Below are 22,315 nucleotides of genomic sequence, written 5' to 3'. Positions count from 1 at the left end.
GACTCTAGGCAGATCCTCTTCCGTGTGTTTGGGGAAAAAAACAGCTGAACAAAGGTATGACAGTCAGCTGACTACATGAAGGAAACGGCATTATTGCAGGGATAGTGTTGGTTTCAGTTGATTTGATCTCAGATTAGCACATCTCCACACGGGAAAAGATATGACATCTCACCCGCCCAAGCTGAAAGTGCAACTCTCTAGAAATGAAAGGTGAGTTTCCAAATGAATGACATCAAGGTTTTTAAAAAGCATATCAACTTCATTTTGGTCATTATCGTTCTTTTGGGTGATGGTGTTTCATTGCCACTCTGACCAACAGGCTGCAGCGACTCAAGGAGACTTTTCAGGAAAAGTATGGGGAGCCCGTACTCTTCTATGCATGTGCACCTGGACGGGTAAACTTAATAGGTAAGGCATGCCGATCAGATGTTGAGTTCTTGTATTATTCAGCGCAGTTCGTTGGGATGGTGTGACCCTGCTCCAGTTCTAAAGCGGTACCTGTCCCCTGTCCAGGAGAACATATTGACTACTGTGGGTATGCTGTGCTTCCTATGGCCATTGAGCAGAACATCCTGGCTGCTGTCTCAGTGAATAACAGTCAAACAATTCAGCTGGCCAACACGAATGAAAAATACCAGTAAGATATTTGCATGATATGTTTAGTTGTCGTCTTTTGAGCCGTCTCATTAATTACATCATTGTGTGTGATGTGTTAGTCTTCTGTTAAACAGAAGATGGCAGTGTTGAGTCCTTACTATATATGCTGGTGCCTGTGCAGGGACTTCACTGTATCATCCGACAGCATTGCCATCGACCGAAACAACCCTCAGTGGCAATATTACTTTCTATGTGGAGTGAAGGGGATTCAGGTAAGGTGTGTGCTGGTTAGGTAGTTAACAGTGCAGACATCATGTTGGATGGTTTCCGGCTGCGTTTCCCTCTCTGCTGTGGCACTAACCTTTGACCCCCCCCCCCCCCCCCCCCCCCAGGAGCATCTGGGCGTGTCTCCGCTGGCGGGCATGCGGTGCGTGGTGGACGGAACTATCCCCGCCAGCTCCGGCCTCTCCAGCTCCAGCGCGCTGGTCTGCTGTGCTGGGCTCGTCACCATGGAGGCCAACCGCCAGGCTCGCTCAAAAGTACCGCCGCTCTAAACACCTCTAGAAAAGCACCTCAGCTCTAAATGACTCTAGAAAAGCACCTCAGCTCTGAGTAACTCTAGAAAAGTACCTCAGCTCTGAGTAACTCTAGAAAAGCACCTCAGCTCTAAACACCTCTAGAAAAGCACCTCAGCTCTGAGTAACTCTAGAAAAGTACCTCAGCTCTAAACGACTCTAGAAAAGCACCTCAGCTCTGAGTAACTCTAGAAAAGTACCTCAGCTCTAAACAACTCTAGAAAAGTACCTCAGCTCTAAACGACTCTAGAAAAGCACCTCAGCTCTGAGTAACTCTAGAAAAGTACCTCAGCTCTGAGTAACTCTAGAAAAGCACCTCAGCTCTGAGTAACTCTAGAAAAGTACCTCAGCTCTAAACAACTCTAGAAAAGTACCTCAGCTCTAAACGACTCTAGAAAAGCACCTCAGCTCTGAGTAACTCTAGAAGCACCTGTGGAAGTGTGCTGCAGGGGCTGAATGAGTCTGTGGAGCAACCTCTAGAAAAGCACCTCAGCTCTAAACACCTCTAGAAAAGTACCTCAGCTCTAAACACCTCTAGAAAAGCACCTCAGCTCTGAGTAACTCTAGAAAAGTACCTCAGCTCTGAGTAACTCTAGAAAAGTACCTCAGCTCTAAACGACTCTAGAAAAGTACCTCAGCTCTAAACACCTCTAGAAAAGCACCTCAGCTCTGAGTAACTCTAGGAAAGTACCGCCGCTCTAAACGACTCTAGAAAAGTACCTCAGCTCTAAACGACTCTAGAAAAGCACCTCAGCTCTAAACACCTCTATCTAGAAAAGTACCGCCACTCTGAGTAGCTCTAGAAAAGCACCTCAGCTCTGAGTAACTCTAGAAAAGTACCTCAGCTCTAAACGACTCTAGAAAAGCACCTCAGCTCTGAGTAACTCTAGAAAAGCACCTCAGCTCTAAACACTAGAAGCACCTCAGCTCGGAGTAGCTCTAGAAAAGTACCTCAGCTCTGAGTAACTCTAGAAAAGCACCTCAGCTCTAAACACTAGAAGCACCTCAGCTCTGAGTAACTCTAGAAAAGCACCTCAGCTCTAAACACTAGAAGCACCTCAGCTCGGAGTAGCTCTAGAAAAGTACCTCAGCTCTAAACACCTCTAGAAAAGTACCGCCACCCTGAGTAGCTCTAGAAAAGCACCTCAGCTCTGAGTAACTCTAGAAGCACCTGTGGACGTGTGCTGCAGGGGCTGAATGAGTCTCTGCTCTGTGTGCTGCAGGGGCTGAATGAGTCTCTGCTCTGTGTGCTGCAGGGGCTGAATGAGTCTCTGCTCTGTGTGCTGCAGGGGCTGAATGAGTCTCTGCTCTGTGTGCTGCAGGGGCTGAATGAGTCTCTGCTCTGTGTGCTGCAGGTGGAGCTGGCAGAGGTGTGTGCCAAGTGTGAGCGCTACATTGGCACCGAGGGCGGCGGCATGGACCAGTCCATCTCTTTCCTGGCGGAGGAGGGAACGGTAGGCCATCTCACCTGGACATCTCTGCCGTGGGCGATGGTGCGTCCGGTGCTGATCATCATGCTGTGTGTGTGTGTGTGTGTGTGTGTGTATGTGTGTGTCCAGGCCAAACTGATCGAGTTCAACCCGCTGCGGGCCACCGACGTGTGTCTTCCTGACGGAGCCGTGTTTGTGATCGCCAACTGCTGCGTGGAGATGAACAAGGCGGCGTCGTCGCACTTCAACATCAGGGTGGTGGAGTGCCGCATAGCAGCCAAGGTCAGAGGTCAACTCGTTTGGGTGGGGTATCAGCTACACCCTTACAGTCCACTCAGAGGTCAGCTGGTTTGGGTGGGGTGGGGTATCAGCTACACCTCTACAGTCCACTCAGAGGTCAGCTGGTTTGGGTGGGGTATCAGCTACACCTCTACAGTTCACTCAGAGGTCAGCTGGTTTGGGTGGGGTAGAGAACAACAGTGGGGCTCCAAACGTAACTACAAATGAAGTAAAAAACTTCAATTCCAACTATTGAGCAGCAGATGGAGTAGGAACTATTGAGCAGCAGATGGTAGTGGAGTAGGAACTATTGAGCAGCAGATGGAGAAGGAACTATTGAGCAGCAGATGGTAGTGGAGTAGGAACTATTGAGCAGCAGATGGTAGTGGAGTAGGAACTATTGAGCAGCAGATGGAGAAGGAACTATTGAGCAGCAGATGGTGGTGGAGTAGGAACTATTGAGCAGCAGATGGTAGTGGAGTAGGAACTATTGAGCAGCAGATGGAGAAGGAACTATTGAGCAGCAGATGGTGGTGGAGTAGGAACTATTGAGCAGCAGATGGTAGTGGAGAAGGAACTATTGAGCAGCAGATGGTGGTGGAGTAGGAACTATTGAGCAGCAGATGGTGGTGGAGTAGGAACTATTGAGCAGCAGATGGTGGTGGAGTAGGAACTATTGAGCAGCAGATGGTGGTGGAGAAGGAACTATTGAGCAGCAGATGGTGGTGGAGTAGGAACTAATGAGCTCTAATGGGTTAATTTGAATCCAGCCATATACTACAGGCCTAATACTACACACATTACGTCTCTATTATATGGAATAAGTGTGTGTTATATTTGTATTGTGTGTGTGTGTGTGTGTGTGTGTTATATCTGTATTGTGTGTGTGTGTGTGTGTGTGTGTGTTATATTTGTATTGTGTGTGTGTGTGTGTGTGTGTGTGTGTTATAATTGTATTGTGTGTGTGTGTGTGTGTGTGTGTTATATCTGTATTGTGTGTGTGTGTGTGTGTGTGTGTGTGTGTGTGTGTGCGTTATATCTGTGTGTGTGTGTTATATCTGTGTGTGTGTGTGTGTGTGTATGTGTGTGTTATATCTGTGTGTGTGTGTTATATCTGTGTGTGTGTGTGTGTGTGTGTGTGTGTGTGTGTGTGTGTGTGTGTGTGTGTGTGTGTGTGTGTTATCTGTGTGTGTGTTATATCTGTGTGTGTGTGTTATATCTGTGTGTGTGTGTGTGTGTGTGTGTGTGTTATATCTGTGTGTGTGTGTTATATCTGTGTGTGTGTGTGTGTGTGTGTGTGTGTGTGTGTGTGTGTGTGTGTTATATCTGTGTGTGTGTGTTATATCTGTGTGTGTGTGTGTGTGTGTGTGTGTGTGTTATATCTGTGTGTGTGTGTGTGTGTGCGTGTGTGTTATATCTGTGTGTGTGTGTGTGTGTGTGTGTGTGTTATATCTGTGTGTGTGTGTGCGTGTGTGTGTGTGTTATATCTGTGTGTGTGTGTGTGTGTGTGTGTGATATCTGTGTGTGTGTGTGTGTTATATCTGTGTGTGTGTGTGTGTGTGTTATATGTGTGTGTGTGTGTGTGTGTGTGTGTGTTGTCCTCCAGGTGCTGGCGAAGGCGGGAGGCCTGCAGTGGGAGCGCGTGCAGAGGCTCGGGGAGGCGCAGGAGCAGCTGGGGCTGAGTGTGGAGGAGGCGCAGGGCCGCGTGGAGGAGGTGCTGCACCCAGAGCCCTACACCAGGCAGGAAGTGATGCGCCTCCTGGGCGTCTCCGCCCAGCAGCTCAGCGACCACATCCTCAGCGCCAACACACAGCAAGGTGTGCACGTCCGCAACACACACACACACACACACACACATCCTCAACACACACACACACACACACACATCCTCAACACACACACACACACACACATCCTCAACACACACACACACACACACACACACACACACACACACACAGCAAGGTGGGCACGTCCTCAACACACACACACACACACACATCCTCAACACACACACACACACAGCAAGGTGGGCACGTCCTCAACACACACACACACACACACATCCTCAACACACACACACACACACACACACACACACACACACACACACACACACACAGCAAGGTGGGCACGTCCTCAACACACACACACACACACACACACACACAGCAAGGTGGGCACGTCCTCAACACACACACACACACACACACACACACACAGCAAGGTGGGCACGTCCTCAACACACACACACACACACACATCCTCAACACACACACACACACACACACACACAGCAAGGTGGGCACGTCCTCAACACACACACACACACACACACACACACACACACACATCCTCAACACACACACACACACACACACACACACACACACACATCCTCAACACACACACACACACACACACACACAGCAAGGTGGGCACGTCCTCAACACACACACACACACACACACACACACACACACACACACACACACACACACACACACACACACACACATCCTCAACACACACACACACACACACACACACACACATCCTCAACACACACACACACACACACACATCCTCAACACACACACACACACACACACAGCAAGGTGGGCACGTCCTCAACACACACACACACACACACATCCTCAACACACACACACACACACACACACAGCAAGGTGGGCACGTCCTCAACACACACACACACACACACACACACACACACACACACAGCAAGGTGGGCACATCCTCAATACACACACACACAGCAAGGTGGGCACATCCTCAACACACACACACACACACAGCAAGGTGGGCACATCCTCAACACACAGCAAGGTGGGTACTGGGTACATCCTGAATACACACATCCTCACCCCCCCCCCCTCTCTCTCCAGTGGCCCAGTTTAAGCTGTACCAGCGTGCGCGGCATGTGTACGGGGAGGCGGCGCGTGTGCGGCGCTTTAAGAGTGTGTGTGACGCGGCTCCAGAGGACGCGCTGCTGCAGCTGGGTCAGCTGATGAACCAGAGCCACCACAGCTGCAGGGACCTCTACGAGTGCAGCTGCACACAGCTCGACCAGCTGGTGGACATCTGCCTGTGAGTGCACACACACATACACACACACATACACACACACACACACACACACACACACACACATACACACACACATACACACACACACACACACATACACACACACACACACACACTCAAAACTTGCAACTACCTAGCTTGCATGAGAATATAACTGACCACATTAAAATGATGAATGAAACGCTGCTTGTATTTAAATGAGTGTGAACAGAAGCGGCGTGTGTATTTAAATGAGTGTGGTCAGCTGGCATGCCTGTTGCTCAGCGTTCTGCTTCCTGTTTCCTGTTTCCTGTTTCCTGTTTCCTGCCTCCTCCAGGCAAGCAGGAGCCGTGGGGTCCAGGTTAACTGGAGCCGGTTGGGGAGGATGCTCCGTTTCCATGGTACCGGCTGAAAAGATCGACTCTTTCCTCCGCACCGTGAGGGAGAAATACTATCTGCCCGACGCCCGCCTCGCGGCCCTGGAGAAGCACAGTCTGTTTGTCACCAGGCCAGGAGGGGGCGCTGCTATCTATACGGAGGGCCAATGAGAGGGCCCAGGCCCTGTAGTCCTCTCAGGCCCTGTAGTCCTCTCAGGCCCAGAGCTCTGGTCAGATATGTCTGCCCTCTGGCCAAGAACAGGAAAAGAAAATAAAGAAAAGGTGCAAACTGCATCACTAACCAAATGTGGAAATGCCTCTTTCTTGTTCACATGGTATTTTCCACTTCATGTCACAGCTGTCTGGTTGGCATGTGAGCGTTGTTGCTATGGCGCTACAGGAGATGAGGTCAACGTTGCCATGGCTAGATTTGTCTCCTCCTTGAACTGCTGCACAAAAACACTTCCAGCTAACATGAATCATAGAAAAACATTTTATTTTCAACTTGTAAATACAGCAAGTTTACAAATCATTCACATTTATAGACATGTGTATCAGAATAAAAACAGGAAACATCAAAGGAAAATCTTCTACTTAAAAAAAGTCACATTTAATTTGAATTTCATCATAATATAAAAAAGCACACCATTTTGTATAGAAGTCCATGCAGATAAATAAAATAGCAGTCATTACATGGTAACATTACATTACATGTTCCGTTAGACAAATAAGTCTGTGTGCTTCATACATTCAGACATAATATGTCAAAAATCAAGCATTGGCAATACATATGGAGCATGATAACTGCGTCCTCATGGACAAGGGAGTTGTGTCCTCAACACGTGTGGAGACGTGTCCATATATCTGAACTTATGGCAGAGCACAACACACTTCTATTGAATTGAACCAGCAGCAACTCCTGGGCCTCCCTTTGAGTGAATCTCAACCTGAAACCCTCTCCTGCAGTGGGTCCAGCACTCTTCTACTCAGCCAATGACAGACCCAGACCAGACGCTGGAGCCTGGAAGCTCTAGAACGACCTCTGTCCCCCTGCTCTAGAACTCCCCCAACTCTGTCCTCCTGTTCTAGAACGACCTCTGTCCCCCTGCTCTAGAACTCCCCCAACTCTGTCCTCCTGTTCTAGAACGACCTCTGTCCCCCTGCTCTAGAACTACCGCTGTCCTCCTGTTCTAGAACGACCTCTGTCCCCCCTGCTCTAGAACTCCCCCAACTCTGTCCTCCTGTTCTAGAACGACCTCTGTCCCCCTGCTCTAGAACCACCTCTGTCCCAATGTTCTAGATCTAGCTCTGTCCCCCAGGCTCTAGAACTCTCTCTGTCCTTCTGCTCTAGAACTACTGCTGTCCTCCTGTTCTAGAATTACCCCAGCTCTAGAACTACCCCGGCCCTGTCCTACCAGGGTGTACTCCATACACACAGGAGGGAAAGGCACTCGCGTCTCGTACAGATGATATGGAGTAAATGCCCTGCCGCACTCGCATGCTCCTCATGTCATATGGAGGAAAAACCCCGCCCCCTATAGCATTCATGTCTCATAGGGATCATATGAGGAGAAGCCCCGCCCCCTATAGCATTCCTGTCTCATAGGGATCATATGAGGAGAAGCCCCGCCCCCTATAGCATTCCTGTCTCATAGGGATCATATGAGGAGAAGCCCCGCCCCCTATAGCATTCCTGTCTCATAGGGATCATATGAGGAGAAGCCCCGCCCCCTATAGCATTCCTGTCTTATAGGGATCATATGAGGAGAAGCCCCGCCCCCTATAGCATTCCTGTCTTATAGGGATGATATGGAGGAAAAGCCCCGCCCCCTATAGCATTCCTGTCTTATAGGGATGATATGGAGGAAAAGCCCCGCCCCCTATAGCATTCCTGTCTTATAGGGATGATATGGAGGAAAAGCCCCTGTAGCATTTGTGTGTCATAGGGATGATATGAGGAAAAATAACCCCGATGGCACTGGCGTGCTCCTAACATGGATCACATGGAGTGTGTGTGTGGTCCTCTGGGAGATGTAGTGTGTGTGTGTGTGTGTGGTTCTCTGGGAGATGTAGTGTGTGTGTGTGTGTGTGTGTGTGTGTGTGTGTGTGGTTCTCTGGGAGATGTAGTGTGTGTCTGTGTGTGGTTCACTGGGAGATGTAGTGTGTGTGTGTGTGTGTGGTCCTCTGGGAGATGTAGTGTGTGTGTGTGGTCCTCTGGGAGATGAAGTGTGTGTGTGTGTGTGTGTGTGTGTGCTTCTCTGGGAGATGTGAAAGGCACACGGTTGTTCTTCGCTCCAGAAACCTTCGTCCCCTACAATCATGTACTGTATAGGTGGCAGACCATCATCTTGTTGGCTGAGGTAACGTTCTCTGAATCAGTTAGACAAGAATGCCCAATGTTTTGATTTTGTGTAGTAACAGTATAGTGTTATACTATCCTCACCCACAAGGCTACATACTGTACATCACATGCGCTGAAATCCATTTGGAGAAAAAAAAGCATTTGTGTACGTTTCTGTGACTATAAGCAGGAAGCCCTCTCCTCTCTTCCCAGCGTTACTGTAAGCAGGCAGGCCACACGTGTGTGTGTGTGTGTGTGTGTGTGTGTGTGTGTGTGTGTGTGTGTGTGTGTGTGTGTGTGTGTATGTTACTCTAAGCAGGCAGGCCACACGACCGCTCCTCGTGCAGACTGGTTCTCTCATCATTTCACTTCTGTACTTCACCTTCATATTCTGGAACATTCTCACAGCACAGGCCAGCAGAGTCATCACGCAAGCTCATGTACCATCACTACAGAGGAAACCATCACGCAAGCTCATGTACCATCACTACAGAGGAAACTTGGAGATTTATTGGAATATAAAAGATTTGATAAATCTCCTGCGGGTAGGCCACTGAACTGATGGAAGATGTGATCTGATAAGCAGAAGTTCATAAGAAAGATAGAAATGCTTTAATGTCTCTGTGTGCTATGAGGTGCCCTTGTGCTGTGCTGTGCTGTGCTGTGCTGTGCTGTGCTGTGCTGTGCTGTGCTGTGCTGTGCTGTGCTGTGCTGTGCTGTGTTGTGCGGTGTGATGTGGTGCTGGTCACTTCTGCAGGTGTGTGTTTGGGACACAGGTACATTATGAGAGACTTCACACACCACCGCCTCACACAGTTTGAGTCAGTTGGTGTATGTGTGTGTGTGTGTGTGTGTGTGTGTGTATGTATGTATGTGTGTGTGTGTTTGTATGTGGTGTCAGCTGATGTGTATGTGTGTGTGTGTGTGTGTGTGTGTGTTCGAGCGTGCTGTGGTGTCTCTGGTCATCAGGTTACAATCTCTGCTACTGGACTCTCCTCAGCCTCCTCTGTCACCACAGTGCTGCCTGTGGGGTCTCCCGCCAGTCCTGCAGGGACCCCAATATGGTCTGTGGGGTCTCCCGCCAGTCCTCCAGGGGCCCCAATATGGTCTGTGGGGTCTCCCGCCAGTCCTGCAGGGGCCCCAATATGGTCTGTGGCGTCTCTAGTGGCCCCAATATGGTCTGTGGCGTCTCTAGTGGCCCCAATATGGTCTGTGGCGTCTCCAGGGGCCCCAATATGGTCTGTGGCGTCTCCAGGGGCCCCAATATGGTCTGTGGCGTCTCCAGGGGCCCCAATATGGTCTGTGGCGTCTCTAGTGGTCCCCTCGATGCCCGTCTCCTCCTCGGCGCCGCCCCTTTTCCCGAGGACTGAGCCAATCCAGCTGCTGCTCTTGTGTGTGGGGGCGGAGCTGTGTGCGGAGCCGTTGAGCCTCATGTTGCGGCCGGAGGTGATGAGCTCGCCGTAGCCCTGCTGGTGGGCGAACGCGTACGCTGAGCGCCGGGAGCTCGTCCTACGCACGCGCCGCAGACTCTGCTCCTGGGGACGCTGCCTCCTGCTGGCCCTCTGCAGCAAGCGCACCTGAGCACCGACACACACACACGGAAGTACACACACACACACACACAGACACACACACACACACACACACACGTAAGTACACACACACACGCACGTGTAAGTAGTAAGTACACACACACACACACACACACACACACACAGTTCAGATCCACACACAGCAAACTCATTCACACAGATAACACACACACACACACACACACACTGACACACAGGACACACACAGCACACTCATTCACACAGATTCACAAAGACAACACACTCATTCAGAGAACACACACTTTCACAGACACACACTCAGATCTACATACATAGACTCACGACACAAACATCCACACAGACTCCTCTAGACGTGAGTGTGTGTGAGTGTGAGTGTGTGTGTGTGTGTGTGTGTGTGTTCTGACCTTGTTGGAGAGGGAGGGGTGCAGGTCTTTCTTGAGGAAGCGCACGGCCAGCATGGGCACGATACACACCACCGTGGTCAGCAGGACGATCAGCCACACACTCTTCTGTGTTAGGACGTTACGACCCGTTCCTGACCAACACACACACACACACACACACACACCACCGTGGTCAGCAGGACGATCAGCCACACACTCTTCTGTGTTAGGACGTTACGACCCGTTCCTGACCAACACACACACACACACACACACACACCACCGTGGTCAGCAGGATGATCAACCACACACACACACACATGCAAAAAAAGAAAATAAGCATGCATGCCCACACACAAATGCACACACTTTTAGCTCCACACACCCTACCAGTCATTACACTGAACATCAAGCAAACATGAGAAATCAAACTCCAGCGTGCAGTTAGAGTGCCAGGGGTGAGATTCACACAGCACACACACACACACACACACACACACACACACACACACACACACGTACCCACGTAGGGGAACTGGCTGGGGAAGACGCTGAAGAGGCCGTCGCTGTGCATGGCGAACACACACACACACACACACACACACACACACACACACACACACACACACACACACACACACACACACACACACACGTACCCACGTAGGGGAACTGGCTGGGGAACACACACACACACACACACACACACACACACACGTACCCACGTAGGGGAACTGGCTGGGGAAGACACTGAAGAGGCCGTCGCTGTGCATGGCGAACACACACACACACACACACACACACACACACACACACACACGTACCCACGTAGGGGAACTGGCTGGGGAAGACACTGAAGAGGCCGTCGCTGTGCATGGCGAACACACACACACACACACACACACACACACACACACACGTACCCACGTAGGGGAACTGGCTGGGGAAGACACTGAAGAGGCCGTCGCTGTGCATGGCGAACAGGATGGCCAAGTACATGACCACGCTGCCCCACACGAAGAAGTGGTTGACCGCCGTCCAGTAGCTCGTGTCCAGGCCAATCTGGGGAGCATTCACAATGGACACACACACACACACACACACACAGTAGTTAGTGTCCAGGCCAATCTGGGGAGCATTCCCATTGGACACACATACACACACACACACACACACACAGTAGTTAGTGTCCAGGCCAATCTGGGGAGCATTCACAATGGACACACATATACACACACACACACACACACACAGTAGTTAGTGTCCGGGACAATTTGGGGAGCATTCACAATGGACACACACACACACACACACACACACAGAGTAGGTGGGGACACTCTCACCTGCACACTGACCACAATGACCAGGGAGGTTGCTATGGTGACGGCGAAGGCCTGCTGGTCTGAGACGAGCGACCCGTCGTCGCGCACGGCGGAGAGGAGGAGTGTGTAGGGGAGGAAGAAGAGCACGAAGGAGGTGAAGACTCCGTGCAGCATGCAGCTGAAGAACTTGCGCTTGTTGAACAGCAGGTTCAGCTGCCCCGGCCGGTACAGCGACGGGTACCGCAGGCTGAACTGCTCGTTAACGTCCTGGGCACACGGGGGCATCACAGGGGCATCACAGGGGCATCACAGGGCATCACGGGGGCATCACGGGCACACGGGGGCATCACGGGCACACAGGGGCATCACGGGGGCATCACGGGCACGCAGAAGAGGACAGAGAAACACACTCAGTAAACTACAGTGTTCACATCACAGGTGTGTGTGTGTGTGTGTGTGTTCTCTCATCACAGGTGTGTGTGTGTGTGTGTTGTGTGTGTGTTCTCATCACAGGTGTGTGTGTGTGTGTGTGTTCCCATCACAGGTGTGTGTGTGTGTGTGTGTGTGTGTGTGTGTGTGTTCCCATCACAGGTACTGTATGTAGGTGTGTTCTCATCACAGGTGTGTAGGTAGGGTGTTTGTTTACATCACAGGTGTCTTTCTACCTGACAGTGTCCATTACGGCCCTCATCTCCCTCTAAACACAAAGTGTTTCATCTGGTACTAGTGACTAGTTAGCGCAGCTAAAGTGTAGTGACTAGTTAGCGCAGCTAAAGTGTAAAGCGGTGACTGGGCTGCTAGCGACTAGTTAGCGCAGCTAAAGTGTAAAGCAGTGACTAGGATAGCGACTAGTTAGCGCAGATAAAGTGTAAAGCAGTGACTGGGATACTAGCGACTAGTTAGCACAGCTAAAGTGTAAAGCAGTGACTGGGCTACTAGCGACTAGTTAGCGCAGCTAAAGTGTAGCAGTGACTGGGATACTAGTGACTAGTTAGCGCAGCTAAAGTATAAAGCAGTGACTGGGCTGTGAGCTCCCCAGGGGTGTAATGTGGTAAGAGGGCGCTAGTTGTGCTGGTGGCTGAGTGTGGCCAAGCTGGCAGGTGTACAGGTGTACAGGTGTACAGGTGTCAGGTGTACCTGGTCGAACAGGCCCATGGCAAGGACTGGCAGAGATGTGTACACGATGTTGTAGAGTGTGATGAACCACTGATCATACACCGTCTGGCAAAGAACAGAGGCACACACACACACACACACACACACACACACACACACACACACACACACATACATATCACAACACGAGCACTCAATACACACACAGCACAACACAAAGCTAGTTTACACACAATGCAGCCTGGTCACTACAAATAATAGAGCATTCTGTGTCATATCGTTAATGAAGTCATATCTATAGGTTCCATAGGTTTCTAGAACACTCTCTCGTGTGATGGAGTCATTATAGGTTCTAGGTGATGAAGTCATATCTATAGGTTCTAGGTTTCTAGAACACTCTCTCCTGTGATGAAGTCATATCTATACAGTAGGTAGATTCTGGAACACTGTCGTGTGATGGAGTCATATCTATTCACCTCTTTCCTTAACCCGGAAATATGTATCGTTGCGATGGTTACGATACTGTTTTCAACTTCCGTTCATTCTGTTAACATGTGCGTTCTCCATAGCAAACTAAGTTATGCCTCAACTAAGATTTCTTTCGAAATGTTGACAATTCTGCCCTCAGCATGTATATACTGCATCACATATAACCGATATAAAATAGAAAAGTTGACTTTTATATGCGTTATGATATGTTAAGCACCGTAAACCGTCACGTTAAAACAGATGCAATGCAGCTTCGCCGGAAATAGAAAACCGTCTCGGTGTCATGGTGACCCCCATTGTTGGCTGCGGAATATCGTGGATAGGTAGGTTCTAGAACACTCTCTCGTGTGATGAAGTCATATCTATAGGTACAGTCGTTTCCAGAACACTCTGTGGTGTGATGAAGTCATATCTATAGGTACAGTCGTTTCCAGAACACTCTGTGGTGTGTGTCACCTGCGCAGAGAAGCCGCAGAGGAAGCCGAACCAGAAGTGGACGAGCGTGAAGGCGAAGTTCTTGTAGAAGAAGTAGCAGAGGAACTTGCACATGCGGTGGTAGGACCAGCGGCCGTGGACCAGCAGGAGGCGCTGCAGGTAGCGGAACTGACCCAAGGAGTAGTCGGACGCCAGCACCGCCTGCATGCCCTCCTGACCGCTGATGCCCACGCCAATGTGAGCCGCTGAGAGCACATCACACAGACGTGGAGGGGTAAGATAACACATCACACAGACATGGAGGGGTAAGAGAACACATCACACAGTCATGGAGGGGTAAGAGAACACATCACACAGACATGGAGGGGTAAGATAACACATCACACAGACATGGAGGGGTAAGATAACACATCACACAGACGTGGAGGGGTAAGATGGAGGGGTAAGAGAACACATCACACAGACATGGAGGGGTAAGATGGAGGGGTAAGAGAACACATCACACAGACATGGAGGGGTAAGAGAACACATCGCACAGTCATGGAGGGGTAAGAGAACACATCGCACAGACATGGAGGGGTAAGAGAACACATCACACAGACATGGAGGGGTAAGAGAACACATCACACAGACATGGAGGGGTAAGAGAACACATCACACAGTCATGGAGGGGTAAGAGAACACATCACACAGACATGGAGGGGTAATAGAACACATCACACAGACATGGAGGGGTAAGATGGAGGGGTAAGAGAACACATCACACAGACGTGGAGGGGTAAGATGGAGGGGTAAGAGAACACATCACACAGACATGGAGGGGTAAGAGAACACATCACACAGACATGGAGGGGTAAGAGAACACATCACACAGACATGGAGGGGTAAGAGAACACATCACACAGACATGGAGGGGTAAGAGAACACATCACACAGACATGGAGGGGTAATAGAACACATCACACAGACATGGAGGGGTAAGACAGCACATGAGGCTGGAGTTAGACTAACTAAAACTGGTGTCAAATGTAGACACCGCCACTGCTGACGCTGACACAGTTGAATCTGTGATTTTTCTTCAGACCAAATGTATCTGGCGTTTTCCTTGACTGAGACAACAGCCTGCACCGCAGAGGGCCGTGTGTGTCATCTTCACAAGACTCTCACCCAATCCCAGCTCACTGTGTGTGTGTGTGTGAGTGTGTGTGTGTGTGTGTGTGTGTGTGTGTGTGAGTGTGTACACTAAACTCAATCCTAGCTCACAGTGTGTGTGTGTGTGTGTGTGTGTATGTGTGAGCGTGTGTGTACACTAAACCCAATCCCAGCTCCCAGTGGTTATGGCATGAAATGAAGTTACACTGGCAGCAGGAGTCATCATTTCTGAGCTCATTTCTCAGCCCTCAGTGGGGAGCACTTGCTCCATTAAACGTTTATTCCAAACTTGGTGCCTGGAGTTCTCTGCCCTCAGGTTGTAATAAGCAGCATGTAGCCCCAGGGGGCGCTGGTGCCTGCTTTGTGCGGAGGGATCATCTCTGTTTGAATCAGAGCTGTCTGTTTGTCTCTGCGCTAATGAAATCATCTCTGAAGCAGAGACGGCAGTTTGGCACAACAGTCACAGTGCTCTTCTGCTGTTTAGATTAGATTGGATTCAACTGTGCTGTCGTTGCACAAGTAAGGACACCCAGTACAACCAAATGCAGTTTAACATCTAACCAGCAGTGCGATCATTAAAAAGTGTCTTTTCTTTACAGCAGTGCATGAAAAAATACACAGAACACAGAATGCTGTAGGAGTTCTGCATAATCAGACAGTCCATACTGTGGTCCATATTAGAGACAGAATGCAGTCCGTACTGTGGTCCATACATTAGAGACAGAATGCAGTCCATACTGTGGTCCATATATTAGAGACAGAATGCAGTCCATACTGTGGTCCATATATTAGAGACAGAATGCAGTCCATACTGTAGTCCATATATTAGAGACAAGAAGCAGAACGATCATATACGATCCTGATGTTCCAGAGGAGGAAATATCTAAAGTAGTACCAAAACAAATCTGTCACAGTTTTCCAGGGTCTTTGCCCTTATGAGGGAATCTGTGTTAAAAATGCTCTACTGATAGGACTGTGGTTCTGTCTGTAAGGGGATCTGCCAGTTCTCTACAGGTTCTGTCTGAAAGGGGATCTGCCGGTTCTCTAGTGGTTCTGTCTGTAAGGGGATCTGCCGGTTCTCTAGTGGTTCTGTCTGAAAGGGGATCTGCCGGTTCTCTAGTGATCTGCTGGGTCTCTACTGGTTCTGTGTGGATGGGGATTCACACTATTGTATCATCTCATGTCTCTGTGGTCAGGCAGGCTGGGCTCTTGCTGTTGGGAAACATCCCCCTGGTGTCATCATCACTGCAGAATGTTCACCGGTCACACCCTGCCACTCCTCAGCACACTCTCTGCTCTATGGACCTGACGGGATCCTAAGCAGGATACAGGAACCAACAGACTAGATAGTGCAGGAGGACCCTAAGTAGGATACAGGAACCAACAGACTAGATAGTGCAGGAGGACCCTAAGTAGGATACAGGAACCGACAGACTAGATAGTGCAGGAGGACCCTAAGTAGGATACAGGAACTAACAGTGCAGGAGGACCCTAAGTAGGATACAGGAACTAACAGACTAGATTACATTACATTACATTTAACACTTTTTAGCCAAAGTGACTTACAACACTGTGAACAGTTTAAGCTTTTTAAAGCAATTCCCACAACATTTTTAAAAACGTGCAAAAAGAAAAAGTGCATCAGTGAGTGCTGTTTTTAAACAGTCACGTATCAGTTCTAGTCGGGTGGTAAGTAAGATCAGCAAGACTAGTTGTACTGTAATTAGTGCTACGAGAGGAGGTGTTCTCTGAAGAGCTGGGTCTTCAGAAGTGTTTTGAAGATGGAGAGGGATGTCCCTGCTCTAGTAGGAACTGGTAGTGTGCTCCATCAACGAGGAACAACAGATGAAAAAAGTTTGGATTGGCCTGAGTGTGCCGGTGGCAGAGCTAGAGATTGTTTGCCTGATTTGGGCACATACATGACCTTGATTTGGGCACATACATGACCTTGATTTGGGCATATACATGACCTTGATTTGGGCACATACATGCTAGTGTTTATACAGGTATGAAACAGGTATGAAACGTACATGACACATGAACTTGGACAGGTACATGGGATGTGATATGAAATGGACATGTATGATACAGGTGTGACCCATATGGGATATAGATATGACACTAGTATGAAATGGGCATGGCACAGGTATAATATACAACAGGTGTGCCACAGGTGTAATATACAGCAGGTGTGGCACAGGTATAATATACAACAGGTGTGCCGCAGGTGTGCCACAGCTGTAATATACAGCAGGTGTAATATACAACAGGTGTGCCACAGGTGTAATATACAACAGGTGTGCCACAGGTGTAATATACAGCAGGTGTGCCACAGCTGTAATATACAGCAGGTGTAATATACAACAGGTGTGCCACAGGTGTAATATACAGCAGGTGTGCCACAGGTGTAATATACAGCAGGTGTGGCGCAGGTGTAATATACAGCAGGTGATGTGTAGGTGTAATATACAGCAGGTGATGCGCAGGTGTAATATACAGCAGGTGATGCGCAGGTGTAATATACAGCAGGTGTGGCGCAGGTATGGCGTTCCCTTACTCTTGATCATGCTGACGTCGTTGGCTCCGTCCCCGATGGCCAGGGTGACGGCGCGCTTGTGCAGCTTGACCAGCTCCACCACCTGAGCCTTCTGCAGCGGCGTCACCCGGCAACAGATGACCGTCTTGCACACACACGCCACGTCCAGCAGCACCTGCTCCAGCTCCACCTCCAGCGCCTGGGCCTGGACACACGGGGGAGAGAGTGTGTGCTCCTCGTCAGCCCACACGTGTGTGTGTGTGTGTGTGTGTGTGTGTGTGTGTGTGTGTGTGCGCTCCTCGTCAGCTCACAGCTCCTTCTGTGTGTGTGTGTGTGTGTGTGTGTGTGTGTGTGTGTGTGCTCCTCGTCAGCTCACAGCTCCTTCTGTGTGTGTGTGTGCGCTCCTCGTCAGCTCACAGCCCCGTGTGTGTGTGTGTGTGTGTGTGTGGGTGTGTGTGTGTGTGTGTGTGCTCCTCGTCAGCTCACAGCTCCGTGTGTGTGTGTGTGTGTGTGTGTGTGTGTGTGTGTGTGTGTGTGTGTGTGTGTGTGTGTGTGTGTGTGTGTGTGTGTGTGTGTGTGTGTGTGTGTCATCATCACTGCTCACTCACCAGACTGTGGCCACTGATGACCAGCGCGTACTCGGCGATGATGGTCTCTTCGAACACGCTGTCGCTGCTGCAGGACGGGGACTTCCCCGCGGCGCTGAGCTTGGCACAGCTGGGCCCCAGGATCCGCTCCTTGGCACGCCTGGCACCCAGCGGGCAGAGAGGGCAGAGAGGGCAGAGAGGGCAGAGAGGGCAGAGAGGGCAGAGAGGGCAGCGCCCGCAACACACAAGTCAGGTCACGTTGTTTACGCAACACATTTCACAACAACAGGAATTGAGCCAAGGGGCTCACAAGTCCAGCAGAGAGCTCATGAACCGTACTGTACGTGCGTAAGTACCTACACTACCAACACTATCAACACACACACCAGCACACACACCACAACATGCCACAGCTGATAACACTATCAACACACACACCAGCACACACACCACAACATGCCACAGCTGATAACACTATCAACACACACACACAGCACACACACCACAACATGCCACAGCTGATAACACTATCAACACACACACCAGCACACACACCACAACATGCCACAGCTGATAACACTATCAACACACACACACACCAGCACACACACCACAACATGCAACAGCTGATAACACTATCAACACACACACCACAGCAGCACGCCACAGCTGTATCATCCTGTGAGAGTGTATTTGAGCGTGTCTGAGTGCAACACTGCAGGAAGCTCGTTATGTTTCAATTACTGTAATGTGTAGAATCCCACACTGCAGGAAGCTCGTTATGCTTTAATTAATGTGTAGAATGCCACACTGCAGCGCTCGTCACTGATGCAGGGCCGAGGTGGTCGGCATGGCGACACATCTCCTCTGAGGCCACTCAGGGCTCAACACCACAACACTGAGCAGCGCCGAGCAGCTGCTACGCTAATGTGATTAGCTATTTAGCAGATAACTGCCCTGAGGAAGCATCTGCCTATTGTGTTTACATATTTACATGCATCAGGTCTATTGTGTTTACATATTTACATGCATCAGGTCTATCATGTCTACACATACTGTATTTACATGTTTATCAGGTCTATCATGTCTACACATACTGTATTTACATGTTTATCAGGTCTATCATGTCTACACATACTGTATTTACATGTTTATCAGGTCTATCATGTCTACACATACTGTATTTACATGTTTATCAGGTCTATCATGTCTACACATACTGTATTTACATGTTTATCAGGTCTATCATGTCTACACATACTGTATTTACATGTTTATCAGGTCTTTAATGTGTACAGAGTGGATCTCTGAGCCTCTGAGCTTTAGGCTCCTCCTACCTGAGCTCTTGCCCCACCTCCAGAGACGAGCGTCCTGAGATGATGAACACCTCGCTCATGTCGTCTCGCAGCATGTTGCACGAGTAGCCGATGTTCATGGCCGTCTCTGCAACCACAGAAGCAAACATTCAGTCATTCATTCACTCACTCACTCATTCAACCAGTACTTATTCTATGAAGTTCATTGAGGGTACGTCCTCATTTTCAGTGATGTTAAGATATAAACAAAGGCCACAAGGCTTTCTCTGAGGCCACAACAGGAACCAAGAGATAATGCAGAAGTATAAAAACATGTTATTGACACTCATGGAGGTCAACTAAAGGTCAGGGTGATATAGCAGCAATAAAATGTGTCTGATTCATCTGAGACATCTTTTATACGGCCACTCCCTGAGATAAGAGACCGATCCCTTTTCTACTAAGCACAACTCCGCACGTCAGCATCATGCCACCCTGGCCCCTCCCCACTGGCCCCTCCCCCCTGGACCCCCCCCCCCCCCTTGGACCCCCCCCCCCCCCCCTCCTGCTTTACATTACATTGCACTACATTTAGCTGACACACTTACATCCAAAAGTCCAACATTTACATCCAAAGTGACTTACATACGTGAACTATATAAATATATTACGAGGGATTCCATTGTCATCACATTGCCCCCGACCAGCTTGGGGTTAAGTGCCTTGCTCAAGGGAAGCCAGGAATTGAACCACTACACTGCCACCGTCCCACACACACACACACACACACACATGGACACACACACACACACACACACACACACACATGGACACACACACACACACACACACACACACACACACACTACTGCACTCTAGCCCATCTCCTTAACCACTACACTACCAGCGCCCTACGCACACACACACACACACACACACACACACACACACACACACCCTACTGCACGCCAGCTCAGCTCCTTGCCCATCCACTACCACGGGCCAGTGCGTACCGAGCTTGTCTCCGGTGAGGACCCAGATCTTGATGTTGGCCAGGCTCAGGCAGGCGATGGTCTCGGGGACGCCCTCCTGCAGCTTGTCCTCCACCGCTGTGGCGCCCAGCAGCTGACCAGCACGGAGGAACAACTTACTCAAACAGTGGTCAGCAGTGTGTCACAGTTAAGGGTGTCAGTAGTTAGCAGTGTGAGTGTGAGTGTGTGTGTGTGTGTGTGTGTGTGTGTGTGTGTGTGTGTGTGAGACAGTGAGCGGTGAGTAGTTGGTGTGATTAGTAGTTGGTCAGTAGTACACTGTGAGCAGTTGGTATAAGTAGATGTGTGAGTAGTAGTTGGAGTGAATAGTAGGCTGTGAGTAGCAGGCTGTGAGACCAATGGATACTCCAGGTAATAAAAATGTGTAATAGGCTGCTGTGAGTAGCTGGTGTGTAACAGGCTGCTGTGAGTAGCTGGTGTGTGTATAGTTGGTGTGTAACACCGTGTCCTAACTGCAAGCGACGCGACCAAATGCGTGCAACAAAATCAGTTCCATCCCTGTATTTTCAATTGGAATGTCCTGACTGAATGCGATGCGACCGAACGCGACAAGTTGCTTTGCTACGCGACTTCTTCAACCCTGTTTTGTCGCGCTGTCTGTTTCTATTTTAGTCGCGTCGCGTAGCCTTGACATTAACTTCTTCACGACGTAACAAAGGTACATTAAAGAATGTTAACGGATACAGTGTGGACACAAACTATCCGACAGTCGCGCAGTCGCTTACAATTAGGACACGGTGTAACAGGCTGCAGTGTGTAACAGGCTGGTGCTGTGCTCACCTGCATGTCCCGCTCCATCTCCTCGTAGAGCTGGTGTGTGTGTGTGTGTGTGTGTGTTTACCTGCATGCCCTGCTCCATCTCCTCGTACAGCTGGTGTGTGTGTGTGTGTGTGTGTGTGTGTTACCTGCATGTCGTGCTCCATCTCCTCGTACAGCTGGTGTGTGTGTGTGTGTGTGTGTGTGTTCACCTGCATGTCGTGCTCCATCTCCTCGTAGAGCTGGTGTAGCAGTATAGCGTGTGTGTGTGTGTGTGTGTGTGTGTGTGTGTGTGTGTTCACCTGCATGTCGTGCTCCATCTCCTCGTACAGCTGGTGTGTGTATAGCGTGTGTGTGTGTGTGTGTGTGTGTGTGTGTGTGTTCACCTGCATGTCGTGCTCCATCTCCTCGTACAGCTGGTGTGTGTATAGCGTGTGTGTTTGTGTGTGTGTGTGTGTGTGTGTGTGTGTGTTCACCTGCATGTCGTGCTCCATCTCCTCGTACAGCTGGTGTGTGTATAGCGTGTGTGTGTGTGTGTGTGTGTGTGTGTGTGTGTGTGTGCTCACCTGCATGTCCTGCTCCATCTCCTCGTACAGCTGGTGTGTGTGTGTGTGTGTGTGTGTTCACCTGCATGTCGTGCTCCATCTCCTCGTACAGCTGGTGTGTGTGTGTGTGTGTGTGTGTGTGTGTGTGTGTGTGTGTGTGTGTGTGTGTGTGTGTGTGTGTGTGTGTGTGTGTGTTCACCTGCATGTCCCGCTCCATCTCCTCGTACAGCTGGTGTGTGTGTGTGTGTGTGTGTGTGTGTGTGTGTGTGTGTGTGTGTGTGTGTGTGTGTGTGTGTGTGTGTGTGTGTGTGTAACCTGCATGTCCCGCTCCATCTCCTCGTACAGCTGGTGTAGTAGTTCCTGGCGGTTCTCCAACACGGTGCTGGC

At 49.8% G+C, this 22,315-nt stretch overlaps 2 protein-coding genes across 6 annotated transcripts in view; one reads left to right on the top strand and one right to left on the bottom strand.

Moving 5' to 3' along the window:
- Window positions 1-6,648, top strand: galk2 (galactokinase 2). The gene is made up of 10 exons (XM_062547995.1): window positions 1-210; window positions 320-408; window positions 514-637; window positions 779-869; window positions 990-1,136; window positions 2,528-2,626; window positions 2,732-2,884; window positions 4,488-4,698; window positions 5,791-5,992; window positions 6,309-6,648. Exons 1-10 carry the CDS (start codon window positions 161-163, stop codon window positions 6,517-6,519), a joined length of 1,377 nt encoding a protein of 458 aa, XP_062403979.1. The 5' UTR covers window positions 1-160; the 3' UTR covers window positions 6,520-6,648.
- A 266-nt stretch (window positions 6,649-6,914) lies between these two features.
- atp8b4 (ATPase phospholipid transporting 8B4) overlaps window positions 6,915-22,315 on the bottom strand; it is a 37,467-nt gene continuing 22,066 nt past the window's right edge. For 4 of the 5 annotated variants that reach the window (XM_062548039.1, XM_062548038.1, XM_062548040.1 and 1 more), the window contains 11 exons: window positions 22,244-22,315; window positions 20,592-20,703; window positions 19,621-19,726; window positions 18,305-18,443; window positions 17,718-17,901; window positions 14,030-14,253; window positions 13,106-13,189; window positions 11,990-12,235; window positions 11,570-11,708; window positions 10,668-10,798; window positions 6,915-10,266 (listed from right to left, as the gene is read on the bottom strand). The exon at window positions 22,244-22,315 is cut by the window's right edge and continues 93 nt beyond it. In XM_062548039.1, coding sequence (XP_062404023.1) covers window positions 9,655-10,266; window positions 10,668-10,798; window positions 11,570-11,708; window positions 11,990-12,235; window positions 13,106-13,189; window positions 14,030-14,253; window positions 17,718-17,901; window positions 18,305-18,443; window positions 19,621-19,726; window positions 20,592-20,703; window positions 22,244-22,315 — 2,049 coding nt within the window. In that variant the 3' untranslated portion in view covers window positions 6,915-9,654. Of the gene's footprint in view, window positions 10,267-10,667; window positions 10,799-10,852; window positions 10,894-11,569; window positions 11,709-11,989; window positions 12,236-13,105; window positions 13,190-14,029; window positions 14,254-17,717; window positions 17,902-18,304; window positions 18,444-19,620; window positions 19,727-20,591; window positions 20,704-22,243 lie in introns of those variants that run through there. The other variant, XM_062548042.1, reaches the window with a different exon arrangement.

The sequence above is a fragment of the Sardina pilchardus genome, chromosome 10, assembly GCF_963854185.1.
Source record: "Sardina pilchardus chromosome 10, fSarPil1.1, whole genome shotgun sequence".
NCBI lineage: Eukaryota > Metazoa > Chordata > Actinopteri > Clupeiformes > Clupeidae > Sardina > Sardina pilchardus.
The sequence above is the reverse complement of the archived record's forward strand: the minus strand, read 5'-3'. Positions and strand labels throughout refer to the sequence as shown.